This window comes from Dreissena polymorpha, chromosome 11 (genome assembly GCF_020536995.1).
Source record: "Dreissena polymorpha isolate Duluth1 chromosome 11, UMN_Dpol_1.0, whole genome shotgun sequence".
In the NCBI taxonomy this organism is placed as follows: Eukaryota; Metazoa; Mollusca; class Bivalvia; order Myida; family Dreissenidae; genus Dreissena; species Dreissena polymorpha.
Window position 1 is genome coordinate 55294570 of NC_068365.1, and position 25871 is coordinate 55320440.

Below are 25871 nucleotides of genomic sequence, written 5' to 3' on the forward strand. Positions count from 1 at the left end.
CTCGTAAGCAAATTAGGTAGGAGTGCTGGGACACACTCGGGTTGTCACAAACATGTTATGCTGCATCAAGCGCGGGCCTTATCAACTTCGACATACACGCACGCACTTCAAGTGTGCCTGATAATAACAATGTCCACTTTTCCACTGTTCTTTGTTTCTGGTATTAAACTTGTCTCGACAGTCCCTGATTAGATATCGACGTGAACAAAAAGCGACAAAGCAGACAACGATAACATGGGATTGAAGATGAAAACGCAAAGCCAATTATGTTGATACCTCTTGCAAATTGGATTGTGTTTCGACATCACCATTCCAGTTTGTTCGAAACATTGCAAATTGTATGTATCATTTATACGTTTATTCAGCAGCGCGGTCTGACCAGAGCTATGCTGTCCAATATTGAGTCACACAATGTCTCGTTGTCATAGGCGGACATGGTAGCCCCTAACTTGACTACGCTGGTCGCATATGGCATAAGACCCATTTTCGCATTACTCGGATCAGTGTGTGTGTGTGTCTTCGATAAAATGTTCACGTAGTTAAAAGAAATCCTTTCCTATAAACCCCTGTCAGCAGAAAATCATTGGTAATAAGAACAGCAAGCTATAAGCCTGGAATACACGGTTTATTCGAGCATATAACGAGTACTCATGGTTAGCATACAGTGAACATTAACTATGCAATACATATACTATTAAATTGTTTATTCATCACATAACACTGGTTACCAGCATATTAATTCAGCGAAGTTCAATTAAAGGACACAAAGGTCCGAGTTTTCAATCGTATGGCTAAAATATATCATTAGTATAAACTTAAAAATTGACACATTAGACATCGCATACCAAGTACAGCCTTTAATTAATTACTTACTAACATGGAATCATAACTGTACATGTGACTGACATTGTGGAAAACTGATAAAAATAATTGGCTACTTCAAAGGGTTTTTAGAAGGAGATTTTGTAAGAGTATTCGAAACAAAACACAAACTTTCTGATTGTAAAATAAGTTAGAAAATTTTAAATAACAATATATTGTACCCTATTAAAACATGTTTAATATTAAATAAACGTGAAATTTGAGATGGTCTGTGAAAAATGAAGCATCTTCGCTGCACTAATATGTGAAAGCACGTTTTCTTGCAAAATTACGTACTGATCTGCAAAACATATAACAGTAAGAGTTAATAATGCAATAAATGAGTCAATTTTTTACATACAGTGAATTATCAACAGAAGAGAGCACAAACAAAGTGTTCAAGCACTCAATCAACATATGAGATTCTAGACTTCATGCCAGATGTCTTTAAACAATATTTATTGCAATTTTCTTTATGTGAAAACAAGCGCTTTCTTTGAGATTGTTTTCCTATTTAACAGGGTCCACGACCCATTGCACTTCCTTTGATTTGAATCAGAAAATTCCCAACATTGAAGTTACACTAGCATAAACAAGAGCACCGCATAACAGGTGCCACGTTCGGCTGCAAAAGCTTGTCAGATTTTTTATTTATTTTTTTTTTTTTTAGAGGTCACAGTGACCTTTGACCAAGTGACCCAAAAATGGGTGTGGCGTGTAAAACTCATCAAGGTGCATCTACATATGAAGTTTCAAAGTTGTAGGTGGAAGCACTTTGATTGTAGAGCAAAATGTAAAGGTTTTAGCACGACGCCTTCGGACGAGACGACACGACAACGACGAGCTGGCTATGACAATACATTGGGTTTTCTCCGAAAACAGCCGAGCTAAAAATACATAGGAAACATTTGTGTATTTCAGTAGCAAATCATGAAATGACTTAACCCTTTACCACTTAGATATGTATGTTCACACGTTTGTAGTCATTGAGAAAGTAAAATTTAATTTTAAAAAGACCTGTCTTACTAGATTCATGTTTTAAAGGCTTCGTTTCCAACCCTTTGATACTGATGAGCAGCAAACAGCATAAAACCTGAACAGACTGCGAGTTACTCCCAGGCTGTTCTGGTTTAATGCTGTTTGCACATAGCCATTTTCACTTTGCTTCTGAGTGGGAAGGGTTAAATAAGAAAGACTTTTTAATCAGAAGGCAAAAGGCAAGCTTCAGTACATGTATCTCTCAATACTATGGAACACGACATATCTCAAAAGCTACCAAAAATCTCTTATCGTATTAATGTTGCCAGTATAGGAACAGTTTTTTAAATAAATAAATGAACAAGGCTTACATCTACCAAATTGCTTTTCCATCTATAAGATTTATATATATATAACATATATTAAGAAAACTAATGGTTAAATGGTAGATCTGTATCATTTGTAATTAAGAAATAAATGGTTGTAAAATTGAAAGTAGATTAATGCCAATAGTATTTACAAACAAGAGCTGTGTTTGTGAAACACAATGACCCTACTGCGCCGCTTTGAAGCCATATATTTGACCTTTGACCTTGAAGGATGACCTTGACATTTCACCACTCAAAATGTGCAGCTCCATGAGATTTACATGCATGCCAAATATCAAGTTGCTATCTACAATATTGCAAAAGTTATGACCAAGGTTAAAGTTTTGGGACAGACACACACACAAACACGCACACACATACAATGACAGACAGGCCAAAAACAATATACCCCCGAGCATTCAATTCGGGGGCATAAAAATAATAATTACAACATTAACAGCTTATTTGTGACACCTGTACTTAATAATTTTTTTAATAATAAAACTCCATTAAAATTATCAAGAAAGAAATAGAGAATAATAGATTGGTGACGTGGATGGAGAATGGTTATCTGGCAAGTCGGAGGAAGTTATCGGGTTCGCCGAAGATAAGATCCTCCGACGAGCCAGATAACCATTCTCCATCCATGTCACCAACCTATTATTCTATTTATCATGTCAAATTCGTTGAAATGTTTCTAAAATATCTAGTTTTCGAGTATATTGTGTTCAAATATTTAAAATGGGAAAAAACACGCTGAACAAAAACATTGTTACGTCACGTCATGCAAAACACTTACGCTAATCTTGTTAAACAACACAGAAATCGAGTCAATCGTTATTAATTCAATACACAAAGACAAATTATGCTGTTAAAATAATAATGTTTAAACAAACAGTGCTTCACATGTATTTTGTTTGTTTTTTTTATTGAAAACAAGTATATTTTATTAATAGAAAATAGTACAGGCATGCGCAGAGCAACTGACGGATATTCGAGGTCACGTGGTCATCTAGTCTAATATCTTTTGGGATATTAGGTTACCTGGTTATCAGGCTGATTTAAAGGCATGTGACAGGATAAATGTGTATATCCATCTGCTAGTCTATTATACAAGTGGAGATCTTTCCTATCGAGGGATGATACATTCAACACAACATTTATGGTTTGAGCTGGCGTGAACATCACTAATGATTACATTAACCCTTTGCATGCTGGGAAATTTGTCGTCTGCTAAAATTTTGTCTGCTGTATTTCTAAAATAAGAATTTTCTTTGATTTTTTTCAAAGAATACTATCAGAATAGCAAACAGTTTGGATCCTGATGAGACACCACGTTCTGTGGCGTCTCATCTGGATCCAAACTGTTTGCAAAGGCCCTCAAAATTCGGTTCCAGCACTGAAAGAGTTAAAGACAAAAGTCAGTGTCATGTGGGCTCAGTACAATTACAGATTACTGTGTCTGTTTATAAACAATAATATGAACGTTTTAATATAAATGGTTTATCATTAAGTAGATATTTCATTATGTTTTGAATTGAATGTAAGAGTGATGTATACAATAAGCATGCACTGCACAGTTCAACATTAAATCAAGGATTCAAACTAGTATCACAGATTAGCTAATACAAATAACCACAACAAGACTATTGTCAAAAATAATAAATACAATCTGAAGACAGTATATACACAATGAAGTAATTATACACCAAACACATGTTACAATTATCAGTGGAAAATCACTTATCACCATCAACATAATTCCAAAAACAGGTAATACAAAATAATAATATATTCAATCAACAAATCAACTATAATGGTTAAAAAATTGACGGGGCAATTTAAGATTTTGTTGAAAAAAAAATTACCTTCTTCTATGAATGTATAGTCTATAAATAATGCTTGCAGCACAGTTTGCTTGTGCAAAATTAACTTTTTGACAAATTGTGTGTCATTTTTCTTTACGAAATTATGTGGTCAAGTACCTGATAATAACCAGATAAATATTTTACCTTAAAAAGCAAAGCAAAATCAGAATGCCACTAAAAGTGTTTATCAGACCAAAAATCATGGTACAACGTTTATCCAGCACAAAACAAAACTCATCACTTAAACATTATTTTAAACTGTGATCTTGTTATAGTTTATAATGGTTATCATATTAATTCACAATTTATCATCCTTATCATCCTCATGTTGTTTATCCCGGTAATTGTACTGTGTTTTTTTTTTTTATTTAATATCACTAAAAACAATCATTATACATGTACATATATTGTAACTAAGCCTTGTGCATGGAGCCAATAATGGTTTGTAACGATTGAGACTTATGTGTATTATGTACATGAGTGAATGCCCATATTTTCTATTTGCACATTGTTCTCATGTTCTTAAAAACCTGTAATTTTTTATGTTTGGTCATGGTTTAATTAATAAAAATTTAAAAAAACACCTACATATGAAAAAGAACAAATAGATAACCTAATTAGAACCAAAACTATCAATACTTAATTTGAAAAATACTTATTCAATATAACATTAGTACAATCTCCACAACACGTTGTTTAATCTAATAATTAAAATAAAAGATCCTATGACTATTTGTATAATGATGAACACTGCAAGTGATTTCTAGATGGTCTATCCGTCATACTCATGAGTGAGGAAGTGGTAGAGGAACGCGGCCCGTTTCATGTCTTCTACTGCGGCCATTGACCTACGAGCCTTGGACATCCTCACAGGAGGCGCCCTCAGGATCACGTTACCAAATAATTGGGCTGAAAACAGGCAACAGATATATCACATTACCAAATAATTGGGCTGAAAACAGGCAACAGATATATCACATTACCAAATAATTGGGCTGAAAACAGGCAACAAATATATCACATTACTAAATAATTGGGCTGAAAACAGGCAACAGATATATCACATTACCAAATAATTGGGCTGAAAACAGGCAACAAGTATATCACATTACCAAATAATTGGGCTGAAAACAGGCAACAAATATATCGCATTACCAAATAATTGGGCTGAAAACAGGCAACATATATATCACATTACCAAATAATTGGGCTGAAAACAGGCAACAAATATATCACATTACCAAATAATTGGGCTGAAAACAGGCAACAAATATATCACATTACCAAATAATTGGGCTGAAAACAGGCAACAATATATCACATTACCAAATAATTGGGCTGAAAACAGGCAACAGATCTAAGTTAACATGCAGATCCATGTGTTTAGGGTTTGTCAATATGTGCACCTAATCAAGAAACAGACCTATGCTCTGTATATAATAAATAATTCTTTCACAAAGGAATACAAATAACTGACTTGGTTTTTGTTTTAACATTTATATTAATTGAAATATAACATCATATTGACACTATTTATTAAAAGATCACATGGTTATCATCATATCAAATTGAAAATCACATGGAATTAGTAGCATCGAATAGAAAATCACATAATATTCATGCCATCAATTGGAATATCAAGTACATGTATGCTCTTCATCCTGTAAAAAGGAATTTCACATTCCCCGTATCAAATTATAAAACATTGTTTTAATATTTGAAATGTTAGTATGTCATATATGCAATACATGTATTTTTATCAATAAAATTTGCAAACAGTTGTAATTACAGTTTATTCTTAAGAATAAGTGTATGATTGCAGATACTAATTCCACATTCATATCCAGGTATTTATACAAGCAATGTGCTATAATTTAGGTGCTACATTACATCAAATTATATCACATATAATGTTATAATAACTATATTTTTTTACATATAAAAAGGGAAAACACATGACAAACCATACCTAAATGTTTAACGTCTAAATTATTAAATTTAGATTCTTCTAACAGTTGTCGAAAGAAGGCACACAGATATCGAAACACTCGTCTGTGACAAAACGGCACTTTCTCCATCGCCTGGAAGATTAAAACAATACATAAGTATCTCTTCATGATTAACCCTTTACCACTTAGATACTTAATTTGACGCATTTCTAGTCCTGTAGAAAGTTAAAATTGATTTAAAACCTATCTTACTAGATTCAAATTTGAAAGGCTTCGTTTCCAAACCCTGAGATACTGGTGAGCAGCAAACAGCATAAAACCTGAACAGACTGCGAGTTACTCGCAGGCTGTTCTGGTTTTATGCTGTTTGCACATAGCCTTTTTGTCTTTGCTTCTGAGTGGGAAAGGGTTAAAACAATTCATAAATATTTATTCATGGTTAACCTGTTTTTTAATAGTCAGTACAACATATACAGGAAGCACAGAAACTAAGTAATAAACGCTTAAGAAGTTATTAAGTGAGAAACAAATATGACATGCAAAAACTGTTGTTGTTTTTTACATTTACATTAACTGTATTCAATGGTTACCAATACTCAATCAACATATAAATCATAAAAATTGAAGAATCTGCAACAGGAGGGGGAGATAAAGAGTCTCCTACTTCTTATTAATATTAAAGCATAATGCAATGTAAAATTCCATAAATGTCAATCAAATATGTTATATTATCCAATCATCACAACTGACAGTCAAGTATTATTTTATTCAAATATCATTATATAAGCATAATATCTGTGATATTCAAATAAGCAATTTGTAATATCAGTGATATTAAATTCAGCACTGATAATGTTGGTGATATTCTTTTAAGAAATTAATGCATCAGGTACCGTTTTTTACCATGTATAGCGCGCTCCCATGGATAACGCGCATGCGATTTTTTAAAGCAAAAATGGAGAAAAAAAAGAATTCAAGATCAAAAACCTGAAAATTGGGCCGAAAATGGCCGCCATTCTTATATTGCGCAATCATTTAATCTGAGTTTTTCGGGTGCTTAATGTTTTGTTTTAAAGTAGGGACGTTTATACGATCAGGAGCATGGGTTGCAAAGCACTATATTTTCGACAATTTTTAAGATTATTCTCTCGAGAACACCGTATATGTCCTTATTATCGCGCACTGCGCGTGTTTTTTCAAGACCCCTGCGCGTTAAATTCGAACCACTATTACCTTTTCCTCACATTTGAACAGTGTAACATTTTCATTACCTGCCGCTCACAACATCGTATGACATAGTCTTCTGCAGACCCGCAACATCGCAATGTCCAATTTTACGCAAATCGTCCGTGGATCCCATTTTATTTTTCATCGACTTAAATATTTCCCCATTAAGAGATGCTCCCGATTTAATCCAGTTTGACCCGGTATTTCGCGCCGTCACTGCGTCTAGTTGATCGGTATTTATAGGGAGTCAAACAATACACCCGAACGCTCAATTCCATACAGTTGGTGTTATCGGCGTAAAGCCATTAGACAAATATCATTTGTTTGTCTCTATTGAAAGAAACTAAAATGAGTCTATATCTCTATTGTTGGTTTGTAACCTACGTAGTATACTCGCACGGTAGCATATTTATGCAGAGATCGGAAAATCATTGATAAATGTATTCGTCGTTTCAATGCTTAGGGCCGAGAAATTTCGGCAAATCGGAACTCAACTAACGTATAACACTTGCTCAATTAACCGTTTAACTCCACCTCCGTTCTCTGCAAAAAGGTTCGAAGGCGGAGCTTTGCACGTGCTATTATTTAATTGGATTTTTTGCAATTTAGCAACCAGGAAAGCGTTGTGTCAATGTATTACGCGCACTGAATTTTTATTTTAAAATTTGAAGGTAAAAAACTGCGCGCTATGCATGGTAAAATACGGTAGTTTATCTTATCATGTCAAAACCAAGCTTCATCTATGACATAACATGTACAGTTAATACTTAAACGTTTACCTGTGTACACAGAAGATAACTGTTGCAACACCCGATGCAGGTTTCGTACATGTTGTATGGAATAACGGGTTCTGCCAGCGACTTTAGGAAAAGACACAGGGCTGCACAGACAGAATGTACACCACCTGGTGGAGCCATGTTAAGGAAAAACTATGCCAAGATGAACTTGATGAGAAAATGGGACAGTCCATAGATGAATGCTATGACTTATGAAACCATTATAATAGATGCTATCATAAATGGCACATGTTTAGAAGTTCAATTCACAGTTTATTTATTCTATACAAAAGAGAACGTGTATATTGTCCAAAGTTCACTTAGTAATGCTTGTCATTTTACATGAACAAAAGTTCATGCTGAAAATTGGGTAGAGCTTAAACAGTTAGTGGCAAACGACAGACACGTGCATTATAATGTTTGATAGTAACAAGATAAACAAATTAGACATAGCAGAGTAATTTCATGAAGAGATAACCTTTGCAATACTATATATAATCATTAAACTTACCAGCAATTGATCTTTATTAAAAGAATATACATCTATGTATATCTACTACATCATTGTGCTTTTGAAAAGAGATCAAACCCATCCTCAATCAATAGTTTATAACCTTATCAGAAGTTCTACACAACCAGCAGTGGAAACATTTGAAATTTTATTGACAAACTTATCACTAAGCAAAACTTCATCATGCCCCTTTCCATTTTCTACTGACACTTTACTATTATGAATTGGCTTGTCCATTTGTTTTACTTGAAGAAGGTCTTTTTCTGTTAAAACATTAATTGCTCAACATATTAACCCATTTATGCCTCGCATCTAGAAAAAAAGCCTTAGCAAACAGCGTAGACCCAGACGAGACGCCGAATGATGCGGCACCTCATCAGGGTCTGCGCTGTTTGCTTAAAGGAATTTCTGTAAGTTATATTCTACATATAGAAATAAATATACTAGACATCCCTATTTTGGAAATAAAGTAATCCAATTTAGAAGGATGGGAGAGTCCACTAGGCATAAATGGGTTAAAGTAAGCATCAATCCAAAAACTAAAACCTTGGATGTAAAATCCACTGATTTCAGCGGATGATTAACCCTTTCAGTGCGGGAACCGGATTTTAAAGGCCTTTGCAAACAGTTTGGATCCAGATGAGACGCCACAGAACGTGGCGTCTCATCAGGATCCAAACTGTTTGCTGTTCTGATAGTATTTTTTGAAAAAAATAGAAGAAAATGCTAATTTTAGAAATTCAGCAGACGACATTTTAGCAGACGACAAATTACCCAGCATGCAAAGGGTTAAAAGCCCTGAGCAAGTGTAGGTCACTTTTATGTAATATATTACAGAAGGATATGAATCATGCTAGGTGAGCCGGTGTCCAGGCAGTCTCGGATATGATTGATCTCTGTCACCAGCCCCTGCTCTCGGAACAGGTCTTCCTGAAACAGTAACAATTACGTATCATCAGGTCATATTGCATGCCTTGAACAAAGTGGTTATCAGACTTTGAATGCATTTAAGGAAGAGTTATAAAACAATAATATGAAAGTTTTTGCTTTATTAATGACAAATTAGCTGAAATGGTATCCTTAAATGGACATATGGAATATTCTTTGGGAGTTTTAAACCAGCAGTTGTTGTGATTTTTTATAAGACTTTTATTCTTTAGGTACTTAAGGTATACAGATGGCACCTGTCGTAAAATCTCTTTAAAATGTATTGCTCCCTGATATGAGAGTGATTTTCTCAGACATTTAATTCACAGAAAGGTATACTTAGAGCATAGTGATAACAGATAAGACAGCAACTTTCCATTTCTAGCCCTTTCTACTTAAATTTACAATTAAATTTTATTAGAAAAATAACCGTCTTAAAGTTTTGATATTGATGCTATAATAAACTTTTAAGTTAAGCCACTTGCCTTTAATGAAGGAACCCATATAGTAAGATTTATCTCCTACGTGTGCAGACAAAGTTTCACTTTATTTATTTTTCACTTTCAGTCACATCCCTCTGAGTAAAAGCAAAAGAAAATCATCTATAATTTATTGCTGCTATCATAACATACCTGGTGTCGGCCATATTGCCATATGTGATCCACGAGTCTGAAGATCTCCTTGGGACAGTCATACAGCCTGGTCCCCTCCTTCAGAGTGTCAACATTGTCCAGGCTGCCAGGACGCTCCTGCAGGGAACCATTGACGGGATGTGATGTCATAGCAGAAAATTATTTCATAAAAAAAATACTTACAGGAAACATTAACAGGATGTGACTCATAGCATTAAGCGATGTCATATAAATCCTTACATCTTAACTATAGAAGTTCGTAAAACATGTATCGCCCCGACTGTGGAAAGTCGTCCTGTGACCTTGATTTTTATCACTTAATTTGAAAATGTTAGGGGTTATTCTACATCAATAGGAAACCAGCATACTAATTTATATAAACTTAATAATTCTATAGATATTGTGTGGAATCGATCTTCATGATACAAACAAATACTATCTTAATGTTTTACTTCTTCACCTTGAACTGGCATGTTATATATGATTATAGGTAGAAGACTTCTATAGATTGTTATTGATACAAGCTCATGTGCACTTGATCTTGACCTGGCAACTAAAAATCAAAATTCGTCATCTTTTCCACCCAAATTACAAGTATACCAATCGTCATATTCGTAGACCAAAGCATTGTCCAAATAAAGTGCCGAAGTGATATTCTTTATACAAAGTCCAATAACCTCAACCTTTGACCTGATGACATCAAAATCAATATGCAGGGGTGTGATTGAAGTGAAGTCTGATGGGAGGAAAATTCTGTTGATTTTGACTACCCGAATCGCGTGCATAATGCAATGACAAACCTTAAAACAGACATTTAAATAAACACCATCTTAAACTTATCAACAAGATTTTTTTTATGAAAATCTTTTTTAAATCACTAAACATGTTATGCAAAGTCACCAGTATTAATTGTGATCAAAATCAATTAGTGTTCCGATACCTGTGAACCATGACGGCAATCTTTTGTTGGAGCTCAATGCCTTTTCATTCTACATCTGCATGAGGTCAACGATGTAACAGTGTTCAACTTACGACAATTTACTACAGTTTACGTAGTTCAAGATTTCTTCACATGAATAGAAATATTACTTCAGCTTTACCAAGACAGTCGCTCATCTGTTCCCATTTTGAAAGTGGTATCGCTTTCTGATTTATATCCAATGTTGTTTCTTCCCTTTCCCATTTAAATTTGTTTTTCAATAATTGTTAAATCTCCAGGATTTTGTGAGATTTGTTCGTTTGTCTTCATTAACGCTTCACAAGGCGCCATTTGCAATCGAATCAGCAAAGAAATATGAAACACATTTTAAAAGACAGATTTTAATTGGAAGATTGGGAAACGACAGCCAATGACATCGCTCCTTACAAAAAAAGCTAAGACAGATTACCAATGTAATATGCGGAGAAGTTTCCAGGCCGCGGATTTTTCGGGCCGCTTATGAAATACACCAGCGGATTCAGTCATACTTTCACCCAGTTTTTTTGTCGAATTTACGCGAATCGCGGAAATGACCCTGGACAACCCGATCCGCGGAAAAATCACACCCCTGATATGTGTCTTTCCTTTTACCCAGGCAAACACTTAACATATTTGCATTATCGTAGTTCAAAGTATTCTCACCATAGTGTGCAGTCAACATTATCTGTTACAATCCCTGTGACCTTCACCTTTTACTAGTTTACCTAAAAATTAATAGGAGTTACTCTTTCCTCCCAAGAAACCAGCAGAATAATTCAGATGATTGTAGGTCTAAACATTCTCTAGAAATCATGCAGAAATCACTGTCTTGATACAAGCAGGTGACCCTGACATTTGAACTGATGACCTGAAATAAAATGTGTTCTATTTTCCTCCCACGTAACCTTAATTATGTGCTGTGGGGGAAGCCGTTGTACACCGAGAAAACCTGACCTGTCTGAAATGGGGACCACCAACCAAACTAACATGCGCATGTTTTTAGGATATAAAATGGGTTACTGCACAAACCAGGGGACTGTTTCAATAAACATCGTAGTACACATTTATGATACAATACATTTTTCGAAGATGCATAATTGCTAAAGTCCATATAATATGTTTATAAATTTTCAGTACTTAATTACTTACATTGGCATCTCTAGCCCCGTATATATATTTGACGAGCATAGCGAGCTAGTTCGTCTACTTATTAAATTACAAAATTCTCGGGTAAGTTAACATTGTCGCACGATCGTTTATGAAACGGCCCCCAGACAGCCATTACTGCTCCTACTACGCTACTCACCAGGTCTATCAACTGGGCGGTGGGGACCTCCCTGATGGGTCCATGCATCTGCACCAGAGCCTCTATAGAGGAGCCAAAACTGCTGATGATGTAGTTGCCACTCACAGGGATCTAGACGCCTGTTAAGGTTAACCCATGTCTAGTATATTTATTTCTATATTTAGAATATTTCTTACAGAAATTCCTTTAAGCCAACAGCGCAGACCCTGATGAGACGCCGCATCATGCAGCGTCTCATCTGGGTCTACACTGTTTGCCAAGGCCTTTTTTCTAGACGCTAGTCATAAATGGGTTAATATCACACTAGAGGGATTTTTCAATTCTTTGGAGATGGTTCTGGTAATGATAACAATTAGAAGTATGTGATGGGAAACTTACTTTCGGGAAAAACTTTAACAATCAGCTTCTACTTGAAACTGACTCTGGGAAGAGTAGGCTTAATTCATGTGCATAAAGTGTTGTTAAAAATCTGCACAGGCTTATGAGGTACAACACTTTCTGACTAAACTGAATTTGTGCTACAAAGAGACTTTTTTTATGCGATAAATACCTTAAAAGCGGACAGTGTCGTCCCTCATTAGCCTCTGTAGACTGCACAGGTAAATCTGGGAAGACCCTTTACGCAAATGCATAGAGCACTGTTTTTTATGAAAGTGAGGCTAAAATGTTTCATTATCACTAAAGGATACAAAGAAGTCTTTGCCTCCATGGAGATGAAGCACCAGGATGTCATCAATCTTGTCAAAGCCACAGTTGAACATGTAAGCCAGCGTCTCATCTACATGCACCTCCAGGGAGATCTCACAACTGTCACCTAGGAAACCAAATAAAGTACAACTGGCTTAAGGCTATAATAATATAAGAAACATGGCAACGCTACAAAACCAGGTTTTCAACGCTTTACCTATTAACTGTATACAATTGTGTAATCTTATGCTAGGTCTGTATGTAAGCTTCCTTCACATACAATTTTAGGACAATTCCTCCATCTAAATTATTTTTGTAGTAACAGTGACAGTGACCTTGACCTGACAGGCCTTAAAATGAATCCCATGCTTGACCAGCATGTAAACTATCAACAACAAGAGATGTGTTTGTCAGAAACACAATACCCCTTACTGCGCCGCTTTGAAGCCATATATTTGACCTTTGACCTTGAAGAATGACCTTGACCTTGACTTTTCACCACTCAAAATGTGCAGCTCCATAAGATACACATGCATGCCAAATATCAAGTTGCTATCTTCAATATTGCAAAAGTCATGACCAAGGTTAAAGTTTTGGGACAGACACACACATACAATGACAGACAGACAGACAGGACAAAAACAATATACCCCCGATCTTTCTATCCGGGCGCATAAAAACTTAATAAGAACTGTGTTTGTGAAACACAGTGCCCCCTACTGCGCTTTGAAGCCGTACAACAGCTATTTTAGGGAATATTGTCCAAGGCCCTTAACTTTGCCAAAAATCATAAAACATAATATTAATCTACCAACTTTAAACTTGCTAAATTCTTCTTTTTTGACATGACATATATTGGCACAAAGCAGAGGTTGCGAATATTCTGTTACAGAATCATTAATACTAAAAGACACATCTCAGTTCAATTGCAAATATTCTGTGTCTAGACCTCTACAAAATACGTTCATCATTAACTCTTTCCCACTCAGTAGCAAAGTTAAAACAAATTTTTCTAGTAAAATTCATTTTAATTAGTAATTACTTACCTGATATCATATGCTTACTCATTCCGATAGGATCGTAATTTATCCGGAATTTTTCGTCCGAGGAATCCCACACTTTTCAGAAACCCGTCAGGTAGGAGAGAGCGGTCACATAGTGCCGTGTAGCCGCACAACCAAAACGGGACATTACCCAGAATCCACTCTTATTCCAATAAAAAATATCAAATATTAGACGAAGAGCGGGGTTGGAGGTGAGACTTACCGATATCAGGTAAGTAATTACTAATTAAAATGAATTTTACTAGAAAACTTTGTTTAAATAGCTTAATTACGTTACCTGATATCATATGCTTAATTTTCAGCTGAGGCGGGAAGGTTCGCGAAAATCTCCCCATCACAGCGGAACCCATATCTCGGGTTCTCAGCTTATCTTCGTTATTACGGTATTAACTTAATTCACGGATAAGCGTAATATACCTATGCCGTAGAAGATACTACTGTTTGTGCAACCACAAGGGGACCCAACAAATACAAGTTGTCCTGTTGGCACTCCAGAGAACGAAGATAAAAAGATGAAAAAGTAGTCTGATCTCTCCAGAAAGCAGCTTGAAGCACGTCAGAGAGTGGGGTATGATTAATATATGCCCACGAAGCCGACATTGCTCGTAATTCATGCGGTCTAATCTTAAAAAGGGATGAATCCCTTGAAGAAAGAGAAGAGTAAGCCCTTTTTATAGTCGAGGCTACCCAACGGGAAATAGAAGCCGCAGACACATCGCCCCCCCCTTTTAAGGGAATGAAGAGTCTCTTACGAGAACCTCGAATAGACTTAACTCTACTAAGATAGAACTTCAAAGACCTGACAGGGCAGAGGAGTCTATCTTCATCTTCATTACCACAAGTTCTAGAAAGACTTGGGACCTTGAAGGGTTTAGAAGCCATAGAGGGGAGTTGATTTTTAGCAAGGAATCCTGGCTGACACGACAAGGTGACAGAGCCATCGGAGAAATCAAAACGAAGATGGCTTTCTTCGATAGAAAGAGCATGAATTTCACTTCTACGTTTGGATGAAGCCATGGTAAGAAGGAAAACGATCTTCCAGGTTAGGAACTGTAAAGAAGCCTGATTAAGGGGTTCATAGGGAGCTTTTATAAGTGATCCAAGAACACAAGCCAAATCCAATTTGGGGGTAAGAGAACGAGACACAGGACGTTTAAGTTCCATGGCTCGGATCAGTTCCGAAATGGCTGGGTCAGCACAGACTTGTTATGACTTACGAAAAGCCAAGGTATGCGAAAGCACAGATCTGTATCCTTTGATGGAGCTAAGAGAAAGTTTCTTATCATCAAAGAGATAGATTAGAAAATCCGCTATGCGTCTAGCAGAGGGATTGAGGGGATCAATTTTCCCTCGAACACACCAATTAGAGAAGAGTTTCCAGCGAGCATCATAGACTGCTCTGGTGGACTTTCTCCTTGCAGAGGCAACGAGCGTTGAAGCCCTGACAGAAAAGCGTTTCTTCTGCAGGGATTGCCTGATAACGGCCAGACGTGTAAGTGGAACATGTCTGGATCCATGTGAAGTCTGCCTCTCTGAGATAGGAGATCTGACCTGTGCGGGAGTTCCCTGGGAAATTCGCACAGGAGACCGAGAAGGTTGTTGAACCAGGATCTCCTGGGCCACCAAGGGGCTATCAGGAGGATCCGGCAAGAGCTCACCCTGATTTTCCCTAAGATTTGGGGAATTAGAATGGGTGGGGGATAAGCGTAAGCGTCCAGTTGATCCCAATCGAACGAAAGCGCGTCTACCGCCCACGCTGCTGGTTCGTACACTGGACTCACATACAGAGGAAGTCTGTGGTTGTCTCTGGTCGCAAACAGGTCGACCAGTGGATAACCGAATGTGAGGAATATCTGATTGGCCACTTCCTGATGAAGTGTCCACTCCGATGGAAGTAACTGGTGTTTGCGAGACAAACCGTCCGCCAGGGCGTTGAGACGACCTGGTATGTGTTTGGACAAGAGAGAGACGTTTAGGCTCTTGCAAAGAACAAGTAATTTCATTGTTTCCAGATACAGGGAGTGAGAGTGTGTCCCGCCCTGTTTCTGGATGTAAGCCACGACTGATGTGTTGTCTGTCGATACCATCACACAGGAGTCCCGAAGATGTGATTGGAATTGAGAAACAGCTAGAAAGACTGCTCGCATTTCGAGATTGTTTATATGCAGGAGAGATTCCTGAGGAGACCACAATCCTGATAATGTCAGGCTGCGGGGTTCCAGATGAGCGCCCCAACCTTCCATGCTCGCATCCGTTATGAGATGTAAAGACCGTTGCGGGGGAAGAAGCGGTACTCCTGCCAACAGGGTCTCCTCGTCTAGCCACCATTGAAGGTGGGGGACTAAGGACGGAAGGATGGGAATCTGTGTAAGCAGATTGTCTGGAGACCATTTCCATCGAGCTGAGAGATAGTGCTGAAGAGGACGTAGGAAGAGACGTCCCAACTGCACGAAGTCTGCTACAGAGCTCAGGATACCGTTGAGTGAGAGGAAATCTTGAGCTGTGATATGAGATTGGGACAGCACCCATCTGACCTTCAAAAGGAGGTCTGATATATGTTGCGGTGAGACTCCCGATTGATGTGGGTCAGAAAATTCATTCCCACGAATATGAAATCCTGAGAGGGAATGAGGTCTGACTTGGCTACATTGAGAAGGAGTCCTAAAGAGAGGAGCTCCTTCCAAGAGAACTCTAGGTGTAGCAGAAGCAGTTGACGATCGAGCTGGTGTAAGAGCCAATCGTCGAAATACTGAAGCAGTTGAACCCCGTGTAATCGGAGGTGTGCGCTCACTGCGGCCATGAGTTTGGTGAAAACTCGTGGAGCCGTGGCCAATCCAAAGGGCATCGCCCGAAACTGGTAGACCTGGCCTCGAAAGGAGAAGCGCAGGTACTTCCGGTAGTTGGGATGGATAGGAACATGGAAGTATGCATCTTCCAGGTCCAAGGAAACCCCCCATTGCATGGGTTTGATGGAGCGCCGAATGAAGGCAGGAGTCTCCATCTTGAAAGTAGGTTTGACTAGAAACGTGTTGAACACTTTTAAGTCTATGACTGGTCTCCAGGAGCCGCTTTTCTTTTGAACAAGGAAAAGGCGACTGTAAAATCCTGGAGAACAAAGGTCGTGAACCCTTTCTACCGCCTGTTTTTCCAGGAGTCCGAGAATGGAGTCTGGAAGTTGAGGATGTGGAGATACCAGATCTATTGGGACGCGAGAGAGTGGGGGCCTTTTTTCGAATTGAAAAGTGAGGCCTTGTGTGACAAGAGAATGAACCCACGCGTCCGAAGTTATTTGGAGCCATCGATTTGCGAAGTGCATAAGTCTGGCCCCGACTGGTACCTCCGGCATCAGAGGTTGTGGCGGTAGAAAGGGGTATGACCTAGGGCTGACCTTTAGGAGGTCCACCCTTGCCGGAAGAAGAATTAAATGACTTCTTGTCCGCATTGGGTTTGCCCTTACTCCAATTTTGTTTAACAGAAGGCTTCCGATAGGAAGTTGTTCTATTCTGAAAAGGAGGCCTATTTGTGGGCTGACGTGGAGCAGACGGACGCTTAGTAGGGAAACTGTCCCTTTTAGTGTTCTTGGCCTGTGGGGCTCCTGGGGGCTTAGAAGCAGGGCGCTTAAAAACCACAGGGCGCTGGCCAGAGTTGCTCCTAGCTAAGGAGGCATGTATCTGATCTTCACGATCAGCAGTAAGTGCCGACTGTATCCTCCCTCCGAAAAGAGACTCTGCTGTTAGTGGAGCAGTTCGAAGGGAGTTTACGCCTGTTTCCAAAAGGAAATTATTGGGCAAGGAAGAGAGGATGAGGTCTCTCCGAAGCCTTAACATCTCAGACATAGACGACGCAGCATTGTGAGATAAACACTGCATAGTATGTGAAAGATGTATCAACAAGGCCCGGAGCTCCTCTGGGATTGAATCAGAGAGCTCCCAAACCAAGTCTAAGGCTGTGGCTGCCATGAGATCTAGTTGGTTAGCCAGACCTATGGAACGGCGTTCTCTCAGCTTCCAATTTTCCAACAGGGAAAGAGGGACTGATGTATGGGTAGATGATGAAGGCATTGTAAGTGACAGCTTACTAATGTCAGCATCAGGAACCGGAAGTTTGGAAAGGTCCAAACCGGTAGCAGGGTCGGGTACCGGGGCCTTATAACTTTTCCCGCCGTCCATCCGTTTAGGCTCCGTCAGCTCCTTAGGGGCTTTCCATGGAGATGGCGAAGGCTTATTGGCTGGTTCAAGTGACTGGAAAACAGCCATTGTGGAAGAGCCAATAGGAAGGCGTAGATCCACTCGGGAAGTAGCCTTACTTATCCTGCCGGGCTCTCGTCTGCGTGCTACCTGTTCTGTAACGGTAACCGCAGATCCTGTGAGAGACAAGGAAGGGCGGGGGCAGAAGTCCTCATCTAAGGTATTGAACATAAGTTCGTATACCTGATTGATGGAGGCCAAATTATAAAGTTCGGCCTCATAAGACTCCGAACCTGCCTCAATCGAACCATCTGCGGGAGCATTGGATTGATTGAAACCGGTGGATATAGGAGAAGGAATAATAGATTCATTCGCTTCTATCATGAGAGAATCGTTTTCCGGCACCATCAAAGATATAGCTGGTGAGTTAGGTCTCTCAGAGATCAAGTCAGCAGACTCACTTTGAATACCAGAGGTCGCTGGTAAAGGATCAGTCGAAAAAGGGACAAAGATTCCCGGCGACTGTTGGATCCACAAAGTATTGGGATTTGATGGTGTAGCGGCAGCCCGGGGTATACTTCTATGCAATTTGGAAGAGACCCGTGGGGCTGAAAACGCAGCCGAAGTGGTTAGATTAACCCCTGTACCTTGAGCCTGATATGTATGCAAACTAGTGTTTGAATACAAATTATGCTCAGTGGTTGTAGGAACGGCTGGTGGGTGTTGAGGCCAAAATAGAGGCCGACACACGTGGAAGGGTGTCAATAGATTCCTCAGAGAAGGATCGACTAGGGGACCTAGAAGTCCGAGAGCGCCTAATAGAGGAAGGTCTATGTCCCTTATCCCTGCGACGCCGAGACACTGTTCGGCGGCGCTGGGAATGATGTTTCCTGATCGAACGTCTCCCCGAGCGCTGGCGTGATCGCTCTTTACGAGGCAATCTACGCCGAGAAACACTCGGTGAGCGTGAACGACGTCCCTTCCGATAATGATGAGGGCTATTTGAAGTAGACGATGAGTCATACGACGAAGAGCCCGAAGTGGAGGAGTAGCCGGAAACATCAGACACTACACGTTTACGTCTGTGACTCACAGTAGAAATGCTGCTGCTTCTACCTTTGTGGAGTACTGACAAGGTAGTGTCAACATCTATGGTGACCGGAACGGTCTGTGGCACAGACCGAAACCCGGTGAACGGATAGGTCATTACATGACCGGTTACCGGACCGGTCAATGACCGGTGACCGGACCGGTCACAGCATGACCGGTGACCGGACCGGTCAATGACCGGTGACCTGACCGGTCATAGCATGACCGGTGACCGGACCGGTCAGTGACCGGTGACCGGTTGACCGGTCATGCTATGACCGGTCCGGTCACCGGTCAATGTTGACCGGTGACCGGTGAAGTCTCCGTACCGGTCAACTGGTCATTCCCGATGAACGGACCGGGCAAATTTTGTCCAATGTCGTCACGGGGTAGGGACCGATGCCTGGCAGCTACTGGTGGCATATGGTCAAGATCGTGTGGTGAAAAGTCCTGACACACGGAACTTTTCCTACGTTGATCTGATGCCGAGTCATTCAACTGGTCATTCCCGATGAACGGACCGGGCAAATTTTGTCCGGTGTCGTCACGGGGTAGGGATCGATGCCTGGCAGCTACTGGTGGAGTATGGTCAAGATCGTGTGTTGAAAAGTCCCGACACACGGAACTTTCCCTACTTTGATCTGAACTATTCTTGTTGATTCCAAACAAATACACAAAACAATACAGAAATACACGGATATATATACGGAGAATGTTTTAACGCAATACAAAAACTTCTCTATTCTGTTAAACAGAAGAATCCAGCGAAACAGAAGCAACAATTAAGTTAATAACAAAATGTCGGCCTTTGTATATCGCTATCCGGAATAAGAGTGAATTCTGGGTAATGTCCCGTTTTGGTTGTGCGGCTACACGGCACTATGTGACCGCTCTGTCCTACCTGACGGGTTTCTGAAAAGTGTGGGATTCCTCGGACGAAAAATTCCGGATTTATTACGATCCTATCGGAATGAGTAAGCATATGATATCAGGTAACGTAATTAAGCTATTAAAATGTCTATTTGCAAATAGCATAAAACCAGAACAGCCTGTGAGTAACTCGCAGTCTGTTCAGGTTTGATGCTGTTTGCTGCTCAGAAGTACCTAAGTGTTGGAAATGAAGCCTTACAAGACTTGAATCTAGTAAGAAAGTTCTTTACTTAAATTTAAATTTGTAAGTGACCACAATGCGTCAAAATACGTATCTAAGTGGTAAGGGATTAAACAAAACAAGAGGGCCTGAAAGGCCCAAAGTCGCTCACCTGAGATAACAAGATATTATTTGGACAAATCTTCTGACCAAGTTTCATGCAGATCGGAAAATAAATGTGGCCTCTTGAGTGTTAACAAAGTTTTACTATAGCCATATAAGGAAAAATGCCCCGCCCCTTGGAAGCCATGTTTTTCAAGCAAACATAATTATTTTCAAACTCATCCAAGATATCATTAAGACCAATCTTCTGACCAAATTTCATGAAGATTGGACAATAAATGTGGCCTCTAGAGTGTTAACAAGCTTTTACTAAAGCTATATAAAGCCATATAAGGAAAAATGCCCCGCCCCTGGTGGCCATGTTTTTAAAGCAACCAAAACCATTTTCAAACTCATCCAAGATATCATTGGGACAAATCTTCTGATCAAGTTTCATGATGATCGGAAAATAAATGTGAACTCTATAGAGTGTTAACAAGGTTTTACTATACCCATATAAGGAAAAATGCCCTGCCCCTGTGGTGGCCATGTTTTTCAACCAACCGGCATCATTTTTAAACTTGTCCAAGATATAATTGGGATGAATCTTCTGACCGAGTTTCATAAAGATCTGACTATAAATGTGGCCTCTAGAGTGTTAACAAGATTTTACTATAGCCAAATAAGGAAAAATGCCCCGCCCCTTGTCAGACATGTTTTTCAAGCAAACATAACCATTTTCAAACTCATCCAAGATATCAATAAGACAAATCTTATGACCAAATTTCATGAAGATTGGACCAAAAATATGACTTCTAGAGTGTTCACATGTTTTCACTATATACATATAGAGAAAACTGCCCCGCCCCCCTTCGGCGGCCATGTTTTTAAAACAATCTGTACCATTTTCCAACTTGTCCGAGATATCAATAAAACCAATGTTTTGACCAAGTTTCATGATGATTGGGCAAAAATTGTGACTTCTAGAGTGTTCACAAGGTTTCTCTAAAGCCATATAAGGAATACTGCCCCGCCCCCTGTCAGCCATGTAATTCAACGGACCCAAACCATTTTTGAACTCAACCAACATATCATTTAGACAAACATTTTGACAAAGTTACATGAAGATTGGGCATCAAATGTGACTTCTACAGTGTTCACAAGGTTTTTCCTTTTTTTGACCTAGTGACCTAGTTTTTGACCCAGCATGACCCAGTTTCGAACTCAGTCGAGGTATCAATGGGAAAAATGTTCTGACCAAGTTTCATGAAGACCAGACAATAAATGTGGCCTCTATAGTGTTCACAAGGCAATATGTTGACGACCCACGACGGACGACGCACGACGGACAAAAGGCGATCACAAAAGCTCACCATGATCACGTTGTGCTCAGGTGAGCTAACAATAAGACAAAACATAAGCACACCATTAGTGCGACACATAAAAAGGAGACGAACCTGGTTCGATGACAGACGACTCTGGACTCACTTTGAGCCATGGTTTGCAGAAAGTGTTTTCATTGGGCTTGTTTATAAACTCATAGGTCACTGGTATCTGTAACAAGATATACAAACAACATCAATCAAACACACAATATATTATTTATGAATCAACAGAAGGATACCTTGTTGTTGTTGTTTTTTATTTTATATTAGTATATTATTTTGGGTGTCATGCCAGGCTAAGATAACCCAGACATTTTTACGAGTTTTGGAGAAACAAAAGTTAACATGAACTGCTACATAATATGGTAAATGTGTAATTTTTAACAATTCACTTTGTGATGTTGTGACCCCCAATCAAACCATTACATAACAAATGCACAATGTTTACAGGGATTACATCTGCAGTGATTTGTATAGATGTATATTTTATACCTTCATTTAATTTTAACCCCGGTATATTTTAAACAACCCTTGTTTAGTTACCACGAATATATATGTCGCTCATATAAAAACACTACACCTCAAAGTTACCAAACTGAACAAAGTGGATCTTAACCGCCTGTTAAAGCAACCATAGACATTCCTATAATTCATTTGTATATAGTGTACATTTGGCGTGTTTTGTGAGACAACGCATTTGTAAACAAACATGGATGAAAGCGATTGTAGCCACAGCACTGTAAAAAGGCGGTTGAAGCAGCGTTTTCAACAGAGAATGAAGTCCTCCAAGAATGTATTGTGAGGTTTATTTCAAGTGGCTCACAACTAAATATGCCTGCGGTGGAAACAATTTGAACACAAAGGCCATTCAGGACAAAGTGTGGGTTGAAATGAAGTACCGAGTGAATACAGTAAGCAATTGGCCAAACACATAGGATCACATGAAAAAATATGGTACTAAAAGTAACTATCCAAGAAGTATTGTTCGTCTATATGAAATTTAACATCACTATTTCTAATCCAATACAGATACTTACAATGTTTTATAAAATGCTAAAGGGACATGTTTATAGATTTGTGTATTGTTGACAAATGTCATACAGTGAATTTACTTTCAAATATTTAATATTTTAAATAGTTTGAAATAGTTTTGATAATAGGGAACACAAACAAATAAAACAAGAGCACCGCATAACGGGTGCCACGCTCGGCTGAGGGTGCAGTTGTGAATAAATGAAAGCTTGTCAGAATTTTTTTGTTTTTGTTTAGAGGTCACAGTGAACTTGACCTTTGACCTAGTGATCCAAAAATGGGTGTGGCATGTAGAACTAATCAAGGTGCAGCTACATACCAAGTTTCAAAGTTGTAGGTTGAAGCACTTTGATTTTAGAGCCAATGTTCAAAACCTTGACAAAATGTAAAGGTTTTAGCACGAAGCGGACGACACGACACTACGACGGACACCACGAGCTGGCGATGACAATACCTCGGGTTTTCTCCGAAAACAGCCGAGCTAAACATGGGCCTTACTGAGGCTCGAAACCAAATAATTAACGTTCTTACACCACACAAAAGCTTTATTTGTTTCCAATTTATACTTAGGATTGTCTGTAAATAAATCATGGTTAATTTTTATGTTGGTAACAAGTTTCAGTTGGCTTGTCCTTGTTGATATTGATCCATAGATACCACTGATTCATGGTGTTAATCAACATTTATCGTGCTCTGTGCAAAGGGGGTTTAATGAAATCCGCAAAGGCTAATCAGGGATGACACTTTCGGCTCTTATGATATTTTTCGTTAAAAGAAAGTATCTTCTTAGCAAAAATCCAGTTTAGGCAGTCCGCACAGGCCAATCAGGGACGACACTTTATGCACAAGCATTAAGCGCCCCCATTAAACCCCTTTTTCACAGAGCCCAGCTCATTTACACTGGAGCCCAGCTCATTTACACTGGAGCCCAGCTCATTTACACTGGAGCCCAGCTCATTTACACTGGAGCCCAGCTCATTTACACTGGAGCCCAGCTCATTTACACTGGAGCCCAGCTCATTTACACTGGAGCCCAGCTAATTTACACTGGAGCCCAGCTCATTTACACTGGAGCCCAGCTCATTTACACTGGAGCCCAGCTCATTTACACTGGAGCCCAGCTCATCTACACTTGAGCCCAGCTCATTTACACTGTGTTCCCTACTCAATATATATTTATTTATTTTTCCATTTCATGACATTCAAACACTTTATTTAGCTTTCCCTATGATATCATGACATCACTTATTCCGCCAATAAAATTTTCTGTTGCAATTGTGCAAATACATCATGACACACTTGTTAGTTTGAAAAGTTACATGCACACACATTCTTCAGCTTTGATATGATAACCCTTGACCACTTAGATACGTATTTTGACATGATTGTAGTCCATTAGAAATTAAATTTAATTAAAGACCTTTCTGAATAGATTCAAAATTAAAAGGCTTTATTTCCACCACATAGATGCTGATGAGCAGCAAACAGCATAAAACCTTAACAGACTGTGAGTTACTTGCAGGCTGTTCTTGTTTTATGCTGTTTGCACATAGCCATTTTCATTTTGCCTCTGAGTGAGAAAGGGTTAAGTACAATGTTCTTGAAACTCAAACAGAAGCTGCGGTAACAGACAACAATGTGTACATCATTTTGTGGGAAGGTTTGTAGTTCTATTCATTAATCTATTTTCAATTTCATTTATTTCCTACTTCCTGATTTGTAACTCAAATCTAGAATAAATAATGAAATGTCAATAGCTATGTAGTATTTATCATTCCAATGTCCAAGTACTCTAATTCTTCATAACATTAACTTAACCCACTCTAAGATGCACTAAGGCTTCATAAAAGCCCTGTTTTTACGGTCGAACAAAGCGTCAGTCACTGCCGTAAAACTCTTGAAAACTGTTGACACCGTGCCAACAGTGTCCACTGTAAGTTGCAGGAAGTTCCAATAATCAAAAAACTTGAGCGTCATCATAATCTGTTGCTGTACTGTTTTCAGGAATAGGTTACGTCTGATGGGAGTTGTCCTATATGATGTCCTCTAGTTTATTGATGCTTGCCCTAAAAAATCTGTACAAAACTCTGTATTTTGTCGTCGTCCAAATCTGTCAATTTGCCTGTTTACAAGTCGAAATTGTCAAGGTCCTTGATGGTAAGTGTCTATAATGTCTGCCATTTTGTGAAGGTTACGTTGCCGTCACCCAGTATTAGAACTTACCCAAGTTAAGTAGCAGGGGATGTTGTTAAATGGATTCAACCAATTGGTATAATAAGTTAAATTTTAAACAAAACGCTTTCTGACAAATTACCAACAATTTACCTACTTTTAATTGCCGGTTTTTGGCTAACCACCAGATAAACTGTTTATACAAATGGCTGCTAGTTGCTATTTTCAGTAACTTATATCCAGGAAATACCTTGCAGTAAATGTTAATTTAATTGTCAAGCGCTGGTTCTTATTTTTGTATTGCTTGCAAATTTAAAATGAATACATCAAGAGTTATTTATCAAGATTCATTCAAATTGATTATTTTAGATTAATAGTTACATTGTCATGTTCAATAGCTTGAGTGAGCTGTCCTTTTACCAATTTTTATTTAAAACAATTTATTATTACCTAAAACCTTACCCCAGTGTGCTCATATTAAGAAAAGTTTTTACCAATTCAAAATTCAATTTCGAGATCGATTCAACTGCCGTTATTTTCCCTTTTGGTTTGGGATTATTTATTACCACTCACCTGTCCAACATTGGCCAAAGCTAGAATCTGATGTTGTTTCTCACCAAACTTCACATCTTTAAAGGTAAACTGAAACAGAAGTATCCAGAATATTTTCAAACATGACCCAAGCCAACATTTGTTTCAATG

The 25871-nt window shown here is 38.7% G+C and overlaps 1 protein-coding gene across 5 annotated transcripts in view; it reads right to left on the reverse strand.

Annotated features, from left to right (window-relative positions):
• Positions 1-611: 611 nt before the first annotated feature.
• The window catches only part of LOC127851899 (inositol polyphosphate 5-phosphatase OCRL-like), a 71418-nt gene continuing 46158 nt past the window's right edge, over positions 612-25871 (reverse strand). For all 5 annotated transcript variants that reach the window (XM_052385860.1, XM_052385861.1, XM_052385859.1 and 2 more), the window contains 9 exons: positions 25743-25811; positions 22038-22134; positions 13051-13175; positions 12362-12472; positions 10098-10214; positions 9384-9468; positions 8031-8158; positions 6045-6156; positions 612-4984 (listed from right to left, as the gene is read on the reverse strand). In XM_052385860.1, the coding sequence (XP_052241820.1) occupies positions 4848-4984; positions 6045-6156; positions 8031-8158; positions 9384-9468; positions 10098-10214; positions 12362-12472; positions 13051-13175; positions 22038-22134; positions 25743-25811 (981 nt within the window). In that variant the 3' untranslated portion in view covers positions 612-4847. The remainder of the gene's footprint in view (positions 4985-6044; positions 6157-8030; positions 8159-9383; positions 9469-10097; positions 10215-12361; positions 12473-13050; positions 13176-22037; positions 22135-25742; positions 25812-25871) is intronic.